The following is a 19549-nucleotide window of genomic DNA, read 5'->3' as shown; positions in this document are numbered from 1 at the left end:
AATGAGTGCATGCATGCACGCTTCTTGAATTGCTTGCGTCTTTTCTTCCTGCACTTGCACATCTAAGATCCTCTCCTAGAAGGATGCACAGAACAGAAATACCGACCTGAGTAACCTCGTTACTCGGAGGGTTACCGAAGCGTGCGAACTTGCTCGTGCCCCAGCAGACAGAGAGAGGGCTGTGGGATGGTGTCCCCCGGCCCGGCTCTTACCCAGCTCCACGTGTGGCAGCTCCGGGACATCCCTCATGATGAGCAGGAAGTAGGCGCGGAGCCCCCGGTAGGCGTGCAGGAGCAGCAGGCACAGCCCCCGGTGCCACTTGTGAGCGCGCTGCATGCAGTTCTCCGAGGGCACGTAGAAGCTGCCCTGCTGGGACAGAAACCACAGCTGAGGACCGGCGCACGGCCTGGGCCTGAGAAAAGTGCAAAAGGCTGAGTCTCTTCCCCATCGCTGTGCGGGAACAACCCCGCCACGTGCCGAGCCTCTGGCTCACCACCTTCCCGGGAAGATGGTAACAGTAAGTCACACTACCAACAGCAGAGGGGAGGACGGAGGTGACGGTGACGGCGGCACCGGCCTCACAGGTTTGTGAGAGGTGAATGCACCGGCACAGGCCGCTCCCTGTGCCCCAGAAGAGGCCATGGGGACAGACAGAGGGAGACTCCTTCCCCAGGGAGATGAGGAATTTAGCAAGGCCCTCGTGGCAAGGGGGGAGTAGTGCCTCCTGCTGAGAAGGAGAAACACGCGTTAGGAAGAAGTTGGGAGGTGACATAACCGGGCAAACATTCTGTGCGCGGCTCTGAGTGTGAACACACAGGGCCGTGCGCAAACCTGGTTTCCCGTTCTGAGGTCCCTTCTGGTTTGAACCCAAGCGACACATTCCTCAGGGACTGGAATCAAAAGACATTCCCATTTCATGAACAAAAATTTCCATCTCTCGGACGTCTGTGCTCACAGGCGCTTGGGTGACCCACACCCTCCCACTCCCCCCTCCCAGTGTGTTCAGACCGGACATCAGCACGGCTGTAGAAAAGCTAACGGAGCGTGTGAGCAGGTGCGTGTCGGACTCCCCGGGTCTCTGGAGCAAGAGGAACCCACTGCTGACAAGGCATCTAGAGAGTCCTACCATCTGCTTCATCTCATTGGATCGTCAACATGCACCACATAAGGCAATTCTGATTTTCAAAATGAAGAGAAATATGTAAACATCTCGGTATTACCGAGGACACACAACTTGGAGTGCCTCATTCCCCAGAACCCACTCATTCCTTATGGATCCTTCTAGAATGTGTCCATATGCCTATGTGCACACATGGGTGCATGTGCACTTCATATGTGCAGGTGTGTCCTGAAAGCACACACACGTACCCACAATTTGGCAAACGCTCTGGACATTTCTGTTCCTTGCTTTGATCACATCTCATGCCTTGGAGTTCTTTCTTATCAGACCAAATAATGAATAATCCAGCCCTAGCCGGTTTGTTCTGTGGATACAGCGTCAGCCTACGGATCGAAAGGTCCTGGGTTCGATTCCAGTCAAGGGCACGTACCTCGGTTGCAGGTTCGTTCCCAGCCCAGGCCCTAGTCAGGGGGTGTACAGGAGGCAACCAATAGATGTGTTTCTCTTACATCGATGTTTCTCTCTGTCTTTCCCTCTCTCTAAAAGAAAATCAATGGAAAAATATCCTCGGGTGAGGATTAAAATAAAATGAATAATACAAACTCCTATTTCCATTTCCCAGGTCAGAAGACTGGGGCTCGAAGAGCCTAATGACTTATTGGCGGCCACTCGGCTCTGCCCGCAGGGAAACGCTCCCCGAGCTGAGTGCTAGCAGGGGAAGGCCTTTCTCGGTGTGCGGCCTGGGCCTCCGGAATCCGTGCCCCGCTGCGGCCAGGTGCCCGGCCGGGTCTGTGCGCACTGACGGAGGCATGCATTTAGTCCCGCAGTGCCTCCGTCAGCGGTGACTCAGCAGAAATAAAAGCCGACAGCGGGTACATAAAGCTGTCGGCTCCAGGGGGGATGGGTCCGAGCCCCGTTTCCGGCCCTGCTCTCTGCTCACAATGGCCCCTTCCTACCGCTCCTCAGGAGCAAGTCCTCCCTCATCGGTGTTCGTCCTCACCACCCTTTGAGAGTTCAACGCTCCGTCCGGTGCGGAGGACAAGCGCACACTGTGTGGCTGAGAACCAGGCCCGGCAATCCTTGTTGCTCACTGTTTTCCTTCCTGACTCCTCAACGTGGCTTCCTTTCCTCTCTGTGTATATGCCTGTTTTAAGCAGCGATTTTTAAAATATACTTTTCTGACTCAGCTTGCTCCCAAGTCACTGTAAGGTCAGTTTTATTGACTCCATTTTATGAAGCAAAGCAACAGAGTGCCCTACAATTCAGTGGGCTTGGAATTACAGGAATAGCCTGGGGTCAGGGGGTCAAGTTCACCTCCTCCCAACCCTCATCAGCTTCAGCACCTTGGACAGGGCCTTCGCTGCCCTCCTTGGGCAAGCAAGAGTGAGAAGAAAACTTCCCATAAGCAGCACAAAGGCAGGGCCCATGAGTCTTAGGGTTATTATCAGTAGGAATTCCATGTAAACCCTTCCATACGTGATGGCATTTTCTTTAGTGAATCGCTCGATTCCTACATCCCCGAGAGAGCCAGGCCGATTTAAACCTTTAAAAGCAAGACCTCACTAGTAATTAGATAAGTTGACATATTAACCCTGAATAATTCACAACCCTCCTGTGAGTTACCTTAGTGCCGATGGATGATGCATCTTGGGTAAACGCATCCGTCGTCACTATTGATCTACTTGACTACAAGTATGATTGGGAGTCCCACTGGGTTTCTCTCTATTCTCCAGCAAGGCCCAGGGCCAGTTCCTTCCATTCATCATCATGATCCTAACTGCTCTAAACTTGGTGCTTCCTGTCTGCTAAACATGGGAGCTCCAGAGATTAATACGCACTGCCCCCCCACCCCCCTCACACCCCACTCCCTGGGGGAAACGACTCTTTTTTTTTTCTTTTAAAACCCTCACCCAAGGATATTTTTCCATTGATCTTTAGAGAGAATGGAAGGGAGAGGGAAAGACAGAGAAAAATATTGATGTGAGAGAAACACATCAATTTGGTTGCCTCTTGCACATGCCCCAACCAGGGCCCAGGCTGGGGAGGAGCCTGCAACTGAGGTACGTACCCTTGACCGGAATCAAATCCAGGACCCTTTGGTCCACAGGCCAATGCTCTATCCACTGAGCCATACCGGCTAGGGCAGGAAAACTATTCTTAAGTTGGAGGAGCCAGGGACACAAATACCCAGGTGCGAAATGTGGAGTCCCATTAGGAGAAGCCTTAGGATGCTAGGAGCATGTGGTGGGATGGGCAGGGCAGGCTTCCTGGAAGAGGTGATGCTGCTGAGCCTTCGGATGACATGCACAGGCCACTACCCAGCTGCGCCTGGGTCTGCAGACAGCGGGTCCTCAGCCAAGGCAACCACCATTGCACAGAAAACCCTGAGCACTGCGCGTGTGAAAATGCTGAGCCATCTGTGCAGACATGCAGTGTCAGCACTTTCACTGCTCCTATTTCATCTCCATGTGCTCCTTGTTAAAAGTTACTCCCCAAACGGCGTGCGGCGTTCAGCATTTCCGTGAGCCGCAGGCACGTGGCATTCTTCATATTTAATTAAAAACATTCCACTACTCACTCCGATCAGGCAAATCTAGTTTTCAGGGCACCACTGAACCCCACTCTTTTCTGAAGAATGTCTTTGTTTTTATGGTCTAATTTGAAGGCAGGCTCTGATGTAAGGAAAAGCGGTACTCTTCTCCAATTCAATCAGGTGTGCGTGTTTCAAAAAATCACCACGTAGTGGCTACGTGTGATGTTTTAAAAACACGAGGGATTGTGTGTCAGGGTCACCCCGGATTCTAACACTGCTTTGCAAATTGCAATTTTTGTGTGCACATGAGCAAAACAGGGACTCATTCTACTTCTATTACTTCTAATTGTAACTGCACTAAAGGAAATGAGAACAGTAAAAACAGGAGCAGGAAAATTAATTCCGTATTGGCCACACGCGGGCCACTCTAAATACATCAACCATGAGAACAAGTGTGGGGCGAGCTCATGTTAGTGCAAATACACGCAAGAGAACAATCACTCCAGAGTTATCTAGAGCTGGGTTTGAATTTTGGTTCAAACAACTACCATTAGGAAGGATGCCTGGCCTCTCAGCCTTAGTTTGCTCACCTGTAGAATGGGTCTCCTACTTAGAAACGTTTGTGGACGTCAGAAGACTCGAAGGAGATCATCGTGCTTGCAAAAAGTGAGCACTGTGGGCAGCACATAGTCGTTGCTCAGTAAGTATCCCTGTGCCTTCTGTTTCCTGGGTGCTGGATTTCTTGCCTCCTGAGGTGTCCTATAGCCACTGAGTCTACACCCCAGAGATCCCGGTGAACCCGTTCAATGACCTGCCTCCCCAAAACACACACACACAGAGGACAGACTGAGCAACACAGCCAGGAAACTGCTTACCGGACACTGGCAACATGCCTTCCGAAAAATCGAACAGAACCAAACCAGCAAATAAAAACCATTTGTAAAATCCCCACAATAAACATAAGTCGCAATGAGCTGCACGCACGGCAGGTGATGATAAACACCCGGGTGCGCACTTACCGAGCCAACCCAACACGCGGCTGTGGGCAAATGCCATTCATAACCACCCCGCCGAACGTGAGCACCGTGGTTGCCATGGGAACCGAAGGTAATGTTACACCACTGGTGCTCTGATGGATCTCTTATTATTTCAATATTTGTAAAGTGATTTTTCAGGGTGATCGGAACTATCAAATACATTCAATTATGCAGAACACTGGAGGCAGCCAGCGTGGGGCTGGGAAGATTCCGCGGGCCCTGCTCATTTTTCAGGGAAAACAGGCTGTGGATCGGGAGGACAGGCTGATATTTTTGGGGAGAGGATGACAACAGTCAGTTCTCTGTTGGCTTCTAGAATCGCTAAGCCTGGAACCTGCCCCCAGCAGCTTACGTCACAGGGGTGTGCACTGACCCGCCTGTCGACACCCCAAGTATTGCTGTTACTTTACTGACGGGGGAAGGTGAGTGAGTCGCGGACGGCTCACTGACTAGACTCCAGGACCAAGGCTAGGAAGGGGCAGAGTCCCACTTAAGTGTGGGTTTCTTTACTGCAAGGCCAGGGCAGGGAGGAACACTGTTCTGTGCAGGAACCCCGGCAGTCGGAACTGCTCGGCGAACAGCTGGGCGACGTTATGGTTTGTATTTGCTCAGCCGGAGCAGTTAGGAGCCCAGATGACGCAGGGAGCGTTCCCGCTGCATTTCAGAGGAAGAAACATCCTGTTCGAGGCGCAGAATGGGGGAGGCGGGGGATGGACAGGCTGTGGCGGCGTGGGAGGTTGGTGGTGGGAACACAGGCCTCTCTCCCGCCCCCCACCTGCCGCTCTACTCTCCCGGGGCCAGCGCAGATCTGAGACCCAGGGCAGACAGGCAGGGAGGGGCCTCGGGGCCCGGGAGCACCCGTCCGATAGTCTGCTGATTAGATTGCACGCAGAGCCCAGCGACTTTGTGAGGATGCTGTCTCTCCTGCAGACAGAGATTTCACAGTAGAAATCGCACAGAGGCCTCCAGGGCGATCTCATCCAATCTCCCTTCCATGGGACACGGAGACCCAGAGAGGGCAAGCGTCTGACTCAGGGTCACACAGCAGGTTAGTGCTGAAGCCAAGAACAGAACTCCATAATCGAAGTCCCTCATCCAGTGTCCTGCCCACGAGACCACACTGGGGCTCCTGGAGTCACATCCGATTTAATTATGATCCAGTTTAATGATGTGGATCAACTAAAAGGAATATAATGCCAGCCCGGGGATTTCCGGAGCACTGCTATGCCAGGCTGGAAGCTCAAGGCTTTTATAAGCTTATTCATTTAATCTCAGCAACCCCACGAGGCAGGCATTCCAACCCATTTTGACAGATAAGCCGGGAGCTGGAGAGAAAATAATTCCGCAGGCAGAGCTGCGGGCTTGCGATGGGGAGGAGAGCGAGCCTCCCTTCGGCCCTCAATCTGAAGCTGTCAGAAGGGGCTGAGGACAAAGGGACACACACGGCACAACAACCCTCCCCTCCTGAGCTGGGTCTTGCCACGAGCCCCTGTGCCAAGGCCTCTGCAAGGAGCCGGTGTGGGAGGGAGCTCCTGCTCCCTGATCCCTGGGGCTGCAGTCTGTGAGGCTGGTTCCCTAAGGCACCTGCTTCTTAGGGATTTGGAGGCACAGCCCCAGGGGCGGGGGTGAGCTTCATTCTTTGCCCGCAGCCCCTGCCAGGTGGGCAGGCAGCTGTGGGCACAGCGCTGAGCCAGCAGGTTTGAACGGGCCCAGATGGACGATGCACGGAAGAGAATCAGGTCCTGAAAACCACCCATGGAGCGGCGCCCCGAGAGCAAGCTCACAGCTGCACCACAAATACGCGTTCTGTCTGACTCCGGGGGAAACCAGGATGTCTTCTCTGACACACATCCCCCAGAATAGCCAAGAAAGAAGAATTTTTAAAAAAGGATGCCATGTCACATGCCTGCTAGGAGTCTATTTCTGTACTGTTTTGACACGTGAACTCTGAAACCCTCTCTAAAATACAGAGTCACCCCATGTTAGGGTCGAGGAACCTGAGTTTCCACAGAGATGAAGAACCCCCCACCCCCACCCCCAAGCCACCTCGTACTTAGCACGGCAGGTGCCTGAGGCCAGACTTCTCTCTCTCCCGTCACCACGGCTCAGCAGTGGAGAGGGGGCCGGGTCACCCTGACCTCCTTGGATGCAACAGAATCAGATGGGCTGAGTGAGCCACAGGGACCCCCCACACCAGACCTAGGGTTTCTGAAGTCTCCCAGGGCAGACAGACCCCTTGGCGCTCCCATGCCACCTCGGGGAGCCCCACACAACATGCCCCATGGCCCCCAGAGAACCACATCCTTCGAGGAACCAGGTCAAAGGTGCCACACGCAGACCGGACCCTCAGCGCCTGCCCAGGCCTGGCAGCTGGAACATGTCTGCGGGAAGTAGCAGCAAATAAAACAAGGGATGGAGGGACAGATGACAGGGAGGGACGCCCAGAGCAACGACGCTCTAAGTGGGACCTCTGAAGCAGCTGGCACTTGACTAACCGCCCCCCTCCCCTCCCCGCCACACACACACAAAGCGAAGGTTGCTGATCTCAGAGCCACTGCCCAGCCCCTCGCTGACGTACCTCGGAGGAAGTCGGCTTGCAGTACCCAGCTCCGAAGACCAGGTTCTCCAGAGAAAGGCTGGACTGCTCCGGGCCCGCGTCCGGGCCGCCCTTACCAAGCCAGGAGCCTCTTCCCGGGCGAGTAAAACTGAAGAGGAGAGAAGTGAAGAGGGAGAAAGAGGATGTAGAGAAAGATGATTCCACCAAGTCAGCTCCTAGGGGAACGGCTGGGGAGCCCACAAGACAAGTCCTACAGAAGGGGCGTCCTAGTAGGATCGTGGCTGTCAGACTGCTGACGATGAAGCCCACAAGGTCAATGCCGGTCGGAGATGTTGTAATCTGTTCCATGGACAACTGTACAGACCCCGCCAGCTCGGCAAGTCAACAGGAAGACCAGCTGACGGGCGTGAAGGCGACCGTCACAGGCAGAATCGGAGGGGATTCGGAAGCCGATACAATCACTTGGGTTTCTCCTATTTGGGTTCATGGCTACGTCCTTTATCTTTGTGATTTCCCTCCACTGACAGAGTGACACAGTCTGCGTGTTCTCACGGCCTCTCTCTCCCCATCTCTTTTACTAATTATCCTAACAGTCAATCGTCTTCCATTGTAAGACTATTTTATGGGCATGTCTTCTTCCCTCAGCGAGATTCCAAGTCTCTGATGGCAACGAGGCCCTGAGGATAACTAGCCTCAGGTGACACCATAAAGCCAGGTGCTCAGGAAGGACCCTGCAAGGTGTTAATCCAAGAGACCCGTGTCTGCTTAAGACGCTGGCGGGGAAATGAAGCGAGCATCGTATTTCCGCTTCGTTCACGTAGTCAGGTATTCACTGGGCTCCTGCCACGTGCCGGGCTGTGAGTCAGGGTTAAGGTAGCGATGTGATTAAGGCATGGCCCTCACGGTAGACACACTTTGGTCTAGAGCAGCGGTTCCCAGCCTTTTCTTGGCCACGCCCCACCTAAGCACCTCTAACATCCTGATGCCCCTTGTGACATAGAATTCCTACCATTCCCAAAGTGAACTATTCACGTGGAGGAAGCTGAAAAGGCCATTAACTTGGTCTAAACAAGCTTCCAAAGAACATGGCACCCATGAAAGAGAAAAATGAAAGGTTAGCTGAAGTACTGAGGAAAAAATCACTTAGAAATTGTTTAAAAAATAATATGAAGTGATATGAAGAAATAGCAAGTAAAGTTTCAAAACATATAATAGAGACCTGAAATGCATAAATATGTTACAACGTATGTTTATATGCTGTAGATGAGGCCCCTAGAACCATAAGAAATGCAAAATGCACTGTTAATAACTCATTCTCGAATTTCCCTCCTTAAAAATCAAATTGTCTCTCCTCCCTCTCCCCCTCCCCCCAGTGAGGCATGTGCACCAGACTGGGAATCACTGGGCTAGAGCGAGGCAGACGGAATACGAGAGAGGTGAACTCAGGCCAGTGAGTGTACAGCAGTTTATAAGCCACACTGGGCAGAAGGATGAGGAGTGAGGGATGTCGCCCAAGTAGAGTGTGGACAAGTATTAAGAGGCAGCCAGTGTGCCCAGGCGGCCAGGGTTCGACCCCAGCAGCGCCTATCAGCTCTGTGACGTGGGAGTAGGTTTATTTTTTTGTTAATCCTCACCTAAGGATATTTTTTCCATTGCTTTTTCAGAGAGAGGGAGAGGGGCTGGGAGCGAACCTGCAACCAAGGCATATGCCCTTGACCAGGAATTGAACCTGTGACCTTTTGGTTCAAAAAAAGCACAGGCTGACACTCTAACCACTGAGCCATGCCGGCCAGGGCTGTGAATAGTTTTTAAACATCCTGGGGCCTGTTTCTGGGGGTTATTGTGAGGGTTTCATGAGGCCAGACAAGTGCAGCTTTGAGTGCTGTGGCTGACGAATAGCGACGACTCCATACAGGCTGGTAGCTATTGCCAGTCACACCACAAAGGCAATAAGATCTAACGTGGTCACTATTGTGGTTCTATAGCTATTGCTGATGACACCACAAATTCAATCAAGGGTAATATATAATATACTCTTCAGGCTGATTTGCTTCTAACTGAGATTTAAAGTAAGTGTCCAGCTTGCTGGGAAGGAACATTCCAGAAGAAATATAGCATATATTTGAGTAAGGAGACGCGTGGCACATTCGGGGGACAGACTACAAATCAATAACTCATTGCCCGGTTGGCGTGGCTCAGTGGTTGAGCGTCAACCTGTGAACCAGGAGGTCACAGTACGATTCCTGGTCAGGGCACATGCCCGGGGTGCAGGCTCGATCCCCAGTGGGGGTCATGCAGGAGGCAACCGATCCAGGATTCTCTCTCATCCTTGATGCTTCTATCTCTCTCCCCCTTCTTCTCTGAAATCAATAGAAATATATTTTTATAAAATGCCTCATTATCTGATGAAAGTGCGTGGATCTGAATCCCTCCTGACACCCCATGGCCCCGTGAGGGTGAAGCTGGGTCTTCCCTCTGTCTGCCTCAGGAAGGGATGGGTCTTTCTAAGCTGAGCTTTAATCTCACACCTGCTTTCCTCTGATTGGATTTGCCTGACGCCTTGGAAATGGCTTTTCTAGAAAAGCCAGGGCTTGCCCTATGTGACAGGCATTTCCCATGACATCCAAGGGCCGTCTTTGTTCCCTGACACTGTGAGCGAACAAACAGAAACCCTTCCTGCAGGTCTATGTTGCCCCGGCCTGGAGGAGCCGAGCCCGTGGGTTTCCATCCAGCTCCTCTCCCGCAAGTGGGGAGGCATTGGAGCCCCGCCCTGCCCGGCCACTGCCGCCGTGAGAGTCATGAAACCTCGACGGACAGGACCCGTTCCTGTTAGAGAGGAAGATCAGGAGTCTCAGGGCCGACACGTGACTTCTCAAATAGGCCCACTGAGGCAAAGCCAAGCCAGGTGTAGCAGCCAAGTCTTCGGGTCGGGTCTGTACTCTGTTATCAGACCCGGGCCTGTGCCCCCGGGGCTCCTGGTGCCCTCAGCTGCCCCGCCCACCTCTCCCTGCCCGGCAGTCCGCTCTGCGCCCCACCGGCAGCCTGGGAGGAGCATCTCTGGTCAGTGCTGACCGTCGCGGCCACCTCCGTGTCCCTCACGCCTCCTCCACGGTGGTGTGACCAGCAGGTGCCCGCCCTGTGCCTCGGGCGACGTACCTGATCAGGGGCTGCTGCAGGGCCACCAGGGCGGCGTGGACCGTCACCGAGATCACCGACAGGTGGAAATAGTCGAACATGACGGGCACCTGGTGGTGCAGGCCTTGGCGGGGGTGGAAGTGTAAGCCGAGCGTCCGGCTGCTGATCGCGGGGGCCCCCGCTGCGTCCCGCAGCCTGCAAGGCAAGCGAGTGGGCGAGGTGAGTGACGGCACCATCGCTGCCTCCGTCCAGGCAGATCTGCGTGACAGCCTCGCCCGGCCGCCCGCCGCCATGCCTCAGCCATCCCAGCCCTGCGAAGACCGTCTGGTAGAAGCTGTCTTTCCCGTGACGGGCAGATGAGGAAACTGAGGCTCAGAGGAGGGGAGAGAGACATCCCGCTGTTTCCTGGCAGATCTGGGATGTGCGCTCTGCTGTCAGTACCTCCAAGCCCACCGCCAAGGATGGAAGGACAGCCAGACTCTGTCCGAGGCTCATCTCAGGGGGCACCCTGCCTGGCCCCCCATCCACACTCGCTTTATTTTCCGACAGATGCCAGCACTGAGCTGCCTCTGTGAGTCTGCATTTTCCACTAGACCCCACCTCTTAAGACCAGGAGATGTGAGAGATTCACCTTCATACCCCAACACCTAGCACAGTCCATGGCAAACTGTAGGAGTTGATCAAATGTTGGCTTATTGAAAGGAGCAAGGGAAAGGATGTATGCACCCCTACGTTCATGGCAGCCCTCATTTCCAATAGCCAAGATATGGAAGCCACTCAAGTCAGTAGGCGAGAGGAGTAAAAAGCCGTGGTGCGTATATACAGTGGAATATTACTCAGCCATAAGAAAGAGCAAAGCCTGCCCGGCCAGCGGGGCTCAGGGGTTGAGTGTTGACCTATGAACCAGGAGGTCATGGTTCCATTCCCGGTCAGGGCACATGCCCGGGTTGTGGGCTCCATCCCCAGTGTGGGGCATGTAGGAGGCAGCTGATCGATGATTCTCTCTCATCATTGATGTTCCCATCTCTCCCTCCCTCTCCCTTCCTCTCTGAAATCACAAAACATATTTTTTAGAAAATTTTTAAAAAATTAAAAAGAGCAAAATCTTACCCTTTGTGACAACACGTATGGACCTAGGAGGTATTATGCTAAGTGAATAAGTCAGTCAGAGAAAGGCATCTCTAAAGATGTTCTGAGGTTCATGGCCATGAGGCTGCCCTGGGTGGGGAAGGGCTGGGGGAGGGAATTTGGTGCCAGGATTCACAAGTTCAAGGGCACTCACTGCTGCTCACTGTCCGTGAAGTGCAGGTCCACCTTGAGCTGAAAGTCAACTTCACTCAGGGCCTCTTCCACCTGCGGGAGAAACAAAGCTTGAGGGAGTTCCGGGGTCAGGTGTGGGCCAATGACAACTCCGGCCAGTCTCTGTTTCAAAACCTAGAAGAGGAATCTCACCAGGAAGCGATGATGTGAGTTCACACTGGTCCATGTATGCGCCACGGAACTCTGGTGGGTGGGACAGGGTGTCTGTGAGCATTGCATGGAAAACGGGAGGGATTTATGCAGTCAAATTTGGGGAAGAATCCCATTGGTCAAAGAAATGCTAGTTAAACCATTTTTCTACATTGCAGGACCTCAAGAACCTCGTTCCCCAAACAGATTTGACATGAAATTATTATTATTTTTTATTGATTTCAGAGAGGAAGGGAGAGAGAGAGAAACATCATGATGAGAGAGAATCTTTGATCAGCTGCCTCCTGCATGCCCCCTACTGGGGATCGTGCCTGCAACCTGGGCATGTGCCCTGACTGGGAATGGAACTGTGACCTCGTGGTTCATAGATGGAAGCTCAACCACTGAGCCACGCCGGCTGGGTTGATGTGGAGTCATTTTAAGCAGGAGTACCGTGTCCCAGCCCAGTGCCTGCTGGGGGAGTGGGGAAACCCGCCTGGCTAGCGGTGGGTAACATTGGAGGTGTTGTCACCTCTGCCCTCGGGCACCCTCGCCTGGCGGGCACCCTGTCCTGGTGTACAGGGAGACCAACGCTAGGGCAGTGACGTCATTTCCCGAGGCGGCTCAGCATCCGGAGGAAGCCCATCCTTTGCCGTGAGGCCCAGCCCATGTCACCATTTATGCTTTAAGACGCCTCAGCATTTTATGTCCTAGTCATGGCTGCGCCCCTTCTGAGCTTGCCAAAGCTCTGTTGGCATTAATTTGCACCTGTGTCTATCTGTCCTTCCTGCCCGATGCTCACACACATCTAAGGAAGGCACCCGCCCCCTTCTTTTCCCACAGGAAACACTGTCACCCCACCCCCTCAAAGGGAGTTGCTTGCTCAATACCAGACCTCACCACTGGCCCTACTCAGCGGGGATCCCCGTTCACGACTCCCGGGCTGCACGGAGCCCTGCTCCCCCATAACCACCAACACCCTGTTCTGTCTCATCTTCGCATTCAAGGCTTCCCATTACATTTGTTAGTTTTGGGTTTATAGCCGGAAGCCTGTGAGCCAAATTCCATCTGAAGACATACTTGGTTTTGTCCTCAGAAAGTTGCAAGCATTTCAAATCAGGCAATTGCACTTTTCTATTATAGATTTCAGCTCATGAGAGAAGGAAGGAAGGAAGGAAGGAAGGAAGGAAGGAAGGAAGGAAAAAAGGAAGGAAGGAAAAAAGGAAGGAAGGAAGGAAAGAAGGAAGGGAGGGAGGAAAGAAGGGAGGGAGGGAGGGAGGGAAGGAGGGAGGGAGGGAAGGAAAAGGAAGGAAGGAAGGAAGGAAGGAAGGAAAAAAGGAAGGAAGGAAGGAAGGAAGGAAGGAAGGAAGGAAGGAAGGAAGGAAAGAAGGGAGGGAGGGAAGAAAAAGGAAGGAAGGAAGGAAGGAAGGAAGGAAGGGAGGGAGGGAGGGAGGGAGGGAGGGAGGGAGGGAGGGAGGGAGGGAGGGAAGAAAAAGGAAGGAAGGAAGGAAGGAAGGAAGGAAGGAAGGAAAGAAGGGAGGGAGGGAAAGAAGGAAGGAAGGAAGGAAGGAAGGAAGGAAGGAAGGAAGGAAGGGAGGGAGGGAGGGAGGGAGGGAGGGAGGGAAGAAAAAGGAAGGAAGGAAGGAAGGAAGGAAGGAAGGAAGGAAGGAAGGAAGGAAAGAAGGGAGGGAGGGAGAAGGAAGGAAGGAAGGAAGGAAGGAAGGAAGGAAGGAAGGAAGGAAGGAAGGAAGCCCTGATCAGGCCATGCAGCTGGAAGCTCCGCTTGGCTCAGGCTCCCCCAGTCACTGACAGCGCCTCTGCCTGTGGCTGAGCCCCGGCAGCTAACCCCGCCCATTTCTTGCCCAGCATCCCGTCGTCTGGCATCATGAAGGGACAGTGTCACCTAGATTCCTTCTGGACCTGGCGCAGGAACAGAGCCGCCACAGGAAACACTAATGCATCTTGAGGAATAAATAAAGCTCATCCCCACCCCACCGCTTTTGGGCTTCGTTCCTTTGCCAGAATGTTCTCATCCTGCAGGGACGGCACTGTCTCACCTCTTCGGAAATATATTCCTGGTGAAGCATAACTCAGGCTGAGACAGATGGGTGGAATTTATCTTTAGGCCCCTGGTGTTTTAAAATTTGTTGTAAAAAAAAAAGCCTTTAAAAGTTAACATTTTGCTGGATCCAAGGGCTATGAATAACTCCATCTCCTCGCTCTGTTTTGCATAATCAGGAACCTCGCTGTGTACACACAGCCCAAGCGTCGCAACCTCCTGCGCAGCCCCAGGAAGCGAGCCTGGCACGGCGAGCCCCCAACCACCTTCTGGGCGTGCATTGGCCCGGGAACGAAGATTCACGGTGCGCTCCAGATCCAGGCGCGCTGCCGTTCCTCTGGGCTTGGAGGGAGGCCCGGGCCGGGATGAGCGGGGCTGGACTGAGCCCAGCTATGACGTCACCGATGTCTCCAAAATATTTCATTGCAAGGTGCTCCGGATGAAGTCACCGCCTTCTCTCACCATGCATTTCATCGCTGCCTGTTGGCTTCCTGCCCTGCCCTCCAAACACACACACGCTCGCACTTGCACACTCACACACACATGCACACTCACACATGCACACATGATCACACACACATGCACACACATTCACATGCACATGTACTGGTCCTTCCATGGCTCTGCCTTTTCTTGGTTAATGCCATCGCCTCCCTTCAAGGGCCCTTTCCTCCCTCCTTCCTTCCCTTCGGTTCTTTCCTTCCTGCGCCAGGAAGCACTTTGCGCACACAGCGGTGGGTGGTGCAAACACAGCAGCTAGTGCTCACTGCGGACTCACTCAGTGCAGGCGGGGAGCTCCCCTCTCCGCACACTATCTGCTCAACATGGACAAGGCTATTGTGCTGAGCAAAAGGAGCCAGTCAGAGAACGACAAACATCTCATGATCTCCCTTACATGTGGAATCTAATGAACAAAATCAACACGAGCAAAGCAGGTCCAGAGACACGGATGCATGGCACAGACTGACAGAGGTGGGGGGGGGGGGGGCGGGGAGGGACAGGAAGGGACTAACCGAAGAACTTATATGCGTATATGCACAGCCCATGGGCACAAACTAAAGCCATGCCACTGCGCCCCTCTGGCAAGATCGGAGGCCTCGCTGCCTCCCTCCCCGTGGCCTTCGGAGCGCGGGACGTCTGGCCCACCGGCCTCTCCAACACCACCTCCTGCTCGCTTCTCCGCACTCACCGTGCAGGTCACCGTGGCCGTTGCTCTTCCCGGAACCCCACCCTCCTCCTGCCGCGGGGCCTGTCCCCCAGAGCTCTGGGTGCCCAGGCTCCGCCTCAGCACTGGGGTCTCCGCTTGGTGCTGGCTCCCAGGAAGGCCCCCCATCTGTCACCTGTCCTGTGGGGAACCGGTGCCGGGCTGAGCTCTGGGCCATCCCACGGTCCATCATCGGAGGGTTTCTCCTGAGGCAGCAGCGAGACTTGCCCAATGGGCCCGCCAGGCACTCGCTCCCACTTTGGGTGGGTCCCATGGAGCTCACAGGATCCATCAAGAGCAAGGCCTCCTGTTGACACCCTTATAAATGCACGTCACGGCCGGGTGAGCAGAGCACGCGGCCGTGGCAAGGCTCAGGGACCCAGCGTACCTGGTTTATTTATCTGGTTACATTGGGACGCATGGATCGAACATGAAAATATAAGCCCCAAGGCACCAGGGATGTTTTCTCCCTCGCCATTTTATCTTTGGCCCGTCAGGGTGTGGTTAACGGGGGGCAGAAATCCTGGATGGGAGGGTGGGTTCATGAGCGAAGAATGAGTGGGAACGTTTCACTTCCAGCCACGCAGGGGAATGTGGTCACCACCTGGACCAGGAAGGGTGGGGACAGAAAACCACGGGATGGGGGCCGGGGCGAGGGGGATGCCAGGGGGCCTCAGACACAGCACCTGGGACTGAGTAGCAGGCGGGCCTCTTGGTCTGCGTTCCCAGCTGGGAGTACACTGCCCTCATTCAAGGAGGCCCCGCAGGAAGTGCTCTGTGGGAACGCGGCCATGGGGACTGAGGGGTCTGGGGGTGGCAGAGGTGGTTTCTACTCCGCGTGTTCCTCTGACGTGTGCTAATCTGATGCACAGGGCATCTGTGTAATTGTGTTGTTGTTGTTAATCCTCACCCGAGGATGTTTTTCCATTGATTTTTAGAGAGAGTGGAAGAGAGGGGTAGAGACAGATAGAGAAACACTGATGTGAGAGGGACACATCGACTGGTTGTCTCCTGCACGCAAGCCTGCAACCGAGGTACATGCCCCTGAACAGACTCGAACCCAGGACCCTTCAGTCCGAGGGCTGATGCTCTCTATCCACTGAGCCAGTCCGGCCAGGGTGGGACGGGGCATCTGCAACCACGTTTCCGGCAAACAGAACAAGGCTCCCGGGCCTCTGAGCTTTTACTCATGCTGCTCCCCCAGAGACGCCCTTCCTCTTCCTCTTACCCTGAGGACCGCCTGGCGTGTGCACCCCAAAGCCGGCTCCCCTGAGAACCACCGGCGTCCTCCCCGAGCCCAGCTCCCCGTCCTGGTTCACTGTTGCTCACTGGCACACACAGCTGGTGCAGTGGATCATCCATCAGGTGCTGCTTCATGGACCGTTTCCCTGATGAGCTAGCAGTCACTTGAGGGCAGAGGACCTGCGGCCTTCGTCGGGGTCGCCCCTCATCCAGAGGCCGGGCCCAGAGCCCTGGACGAAGCAGACGCTCACAGACTCCCACGGGCTCAGCCACAGGCCCAATGGGCAAAGGAAAGGTGGCTGAGACAGTCCGCACGTCAGTCTCCGGCAACGCCTTGGGCTGGGAAACGAGCGAGTGTAGGAATGAAAGAACGAGCAACTAAGTGAGTAAGAGCAGGGAGGTCGGGAAATCTCGCATCTGTGAGACGCCAGAGCAGACCTACAGCTGCCCGGACCGCTCACCCCTTGGTGGACACAGAAGGCGCCGGGCGGGCACCGCGCGTCCGGGCAGGAACTGCAGCGCGGCCGCCGGCGGATCCCTGACTCACCCGTTCACCGTCCAACAGCAGGTGAGCCCGGAAGACGGCGGCGTCGCCGATGGGCACCTCCTCGTTCCTGTAGGAGATCTGGAAGACGCGGCTGTGCACGGCGCTCTCGTGGACGCAGGCCGCGTGCAGGCTGCCGCCCTCTGCAAAACAGGAGGCCGAGGGGCCCGTGAACCCCAGGACCCCGGACCCCAGCCTCCTCGGTGTCTGTCCGGCCCGAGGAGAGCAATGCCCAAACCCCGTTCCCCTTCCTGCCGTGTGGCCTTGGTCAGGCCACGAAATCGGAGCGTAAACGAGGGAGAATCCTGGCCGCTCACTTCTCATAATGGACGTGCGGCTCCCCTGAGAGGAGGGGGAGGAGTGTGTGAACTGTGCAAATCTCCCCATGAGCAGACCCCCTGGCGCGCCGAAGGTGGTCCCAGGACGAGTCTACACCAGATCGCTTCCTGGGCATTTCTGGGAACAGGGACAGCGGAGCCACCTGGGAGCCAGCTGGCGAGGTTTCCGGGGAGCGGGTGGGAGAGAAAGCCACCTGCAGGAGACGTCCACTGGGCTTTTCCAGGAAACGAGCGGCGCGACTTTTCCCAGCACCTGAGTGCTTTCTGAAGGTCGGGCCGGGGGCGCTCGCTGCGGGGTACAGAGATATGACCTTCTATGAGGCCACGGAAGCTGCCCCGCTCCCCGGATTCCCTGTCGCCACCAGCAGGGACACTGCAGGAGAAAGAGGCCCCCAGGGAGAAGGGCCCTGCAGCCTGGTGACCTTGTGTGGAGTGTGGAAGGTGGGGAGCCTGTGGGACTGGGACAGGCTCCGCCCAGCAAGGAGGTAGGTCTATACTGTATGTAACCGGCAAGGACACCTATTTCCAGAAATAAGGGTGCCTCCACAAAAGCTGGGGCCCGGGGATGACTCTGGGGGCTCACACAGGCCCACGGGGTCATGGGTCAGAGGTCAGCTGGGCCACCCTGTGACCTGGGCCAGCTCACCAGGCACAGGTCGAGATCTGAAGACCAAGGTGGATATGTGAATGTTGCTAAGGGGTTATGACCTGGGGTCCAAGTTGTGGGCCCTTGAGGCCATGCATACCCCGGGCCCAGCAAGGAACTCGCTCTGGAGGGTACAGTCGCCCCCTCATCTGTGGGGCGTATGACCCCCATGGATGCTGAGACCTGATAGTACCCGGTCCTGCACAGGGTGGGCACCAGCAGGTCTGCAGCGGTCCGTGTGGAAAAGACACGCAGGTCGTGATGACGACAACGGCTTTATTGACTCAAAGAACGTCACCCTGCACCTGTCCACCCACTGCTGCCCACGCCTGTACATTGCGCTGTCTCCTGTGTGCACACACCTGTGCCAGTTACCTCACCAGCCAGGCACGGCGAGTGAAGAATGAAGGTGCACTGTAATAAAAGGCATGGGAGTGTGACGGTGGTTGAGCTGGCCCTACATGACCCGTGTGGAAGCCCCAGTCCAGGGGAGGGCTTACCACAGACCCGGCCCCCCATGGTGCCCAGGTCGGGCAAATATTTACAGAACGCACGACTGACCAAGCTCCCCACACCCGGCCCCAGGACTTGGCAGAGGCGTTGGATGAGCACAGTGGGAGGGAGCTGGGTCTGGGCCCGGGCAGCCAGCCCACAGCGGCTGCCTCTATTTCCCCTGCGTCCCTGCGGGGACCAGCGCCCTCCCCCCCGCCCCGCCCCGGTCCTGTGCTGCCTGCCTGCACTGAACCCACCTGAGCACAGGGCGGGCTTTCTGCGAAGAGCAGAACCCAGGCCCCATCTTCTCTCCTGAAACCCACTCTGTTCTCAGGCCATCAGGAGACCCGCCCTGGGAGGCTAAGGCCCTGCTATGTGACCCAGCGTTCCTGCACCATCTGCTGGGCCATCTGCTGCCCAGAGCCGCGTGCAGCCAGCATCGCACGCAGCGCATCTGATGTTTGTAAGAGCGGCAGCGCCCCTCCCAGCTGTGTCCCCTGTGGTTCCAAGGAGCACAGAGCCGCTCTCCGGCCCACGGAGACCATGGGAGGTAGGGGCCAGCGGGGACCTGCTACAGAAATAGTACGGAGCCGAGAGTCACTGCTGAGCGGGCGAGCCCCGGTGATCGCTCTGCGTCTGTCTCTGCAGGGACGGAAGGTCCCTCCGAGGGCCAGTCCCACTGCCCAGGGCTGAGCCACACCTGACCAGCCAGAGAGATCAGCAGCCTCAGCCCCCAACTCGGCTGCCCCCCCAGCTCCAGCTATGAATGAGTGGCACTCCCCATTCACTGGGTATTCTCGTTGCACCCTCTCCTCTATGCCTCACCTTCCCCTATGGACTCCTCCACCTGGTCCATTACCTGGGGCAGATCTGCAGTCAAGAAAGGAGGCAGAACCTTGCAAATTGGTTAGCCCAGGAACCAACCAATCAGAGAGCAGCATCCTGTAGGCCACCTGCTAGGCCAGCCTAAGTCCTTGATTCAGGGACTGAAGGGAGTGTGAGGCCCTGGGTCAGGGCCAGGCTAACTGGCCAGTGTTGGGGAGGTTAGGAAAGGTCAGGGCAGTGATTTCTCTCTCTCTCTTTCCCTCCTCACTCCCTTCCACTCTCTCTAAAAATCAATGGAAAATATATCCTCAGGTGAGGGTTAAAAAATAAAATTATTAAAATCTTAAAAAAAAATAATTTCCTTTTGC

The 19549-nt window shown here is 55.3% G+C and overlaps 1 protein-coding gene across 1 annotated transcript in view; it reads right to left on the bottom strand.

Annotated features, from left to right (window-relative positions):
- Window positions 1–19549, bottom strand: part of FAM135B (family with sequence similarity 135 member B) — a 50839-nt gene that overhangs the window by 17387 nt on the left and 13903 nt on the right. Inside the window, exons 3-7 of the mRNA XM_054708470.1 lie at window positions 16884–17023; window positions 11665–11735; window positions 10404–10577; window positions 7269–7395; window positions 213–366 (exon numbers count right to left, since the gene is read on the bottom strand). Of these exons, the coding sequence (XP_054564445.1) occupies window positions 213–366; window positions 7269–7395; window positions 10404–10577; window positions 11665–11735; window positions 16884–17023 (666 nt within the window). The remainder of the gene's footprint in view (window positions 1–212; window positions 367–7268; window positions 7396–10403; window positions 10578–11664; window positions 11736–16883; window positions 17024–19549) is intronic.

This window comes from Eptesicus fuscus, chromosome 19, assembly GCF_027574615.1.
Source record: "Eptesicus fuscus isolate TK198812 chromosome 19, DD_ASM_mEF_20220401, whole genome shotgun sequence".
In the NCBI taxonomy this organism is placed as follows: domain Eukaryota; kingdom Metazoa; phylum Chordata; class Mammalia; order Chiroptera; family Vespertilionidae; genus Eptesicus; species Eptesicus fuscus.
Note: the sequence above shows the minus strand (reverse complement) of the source record. Positions and strands in the feature narration are given on the sequence as shown.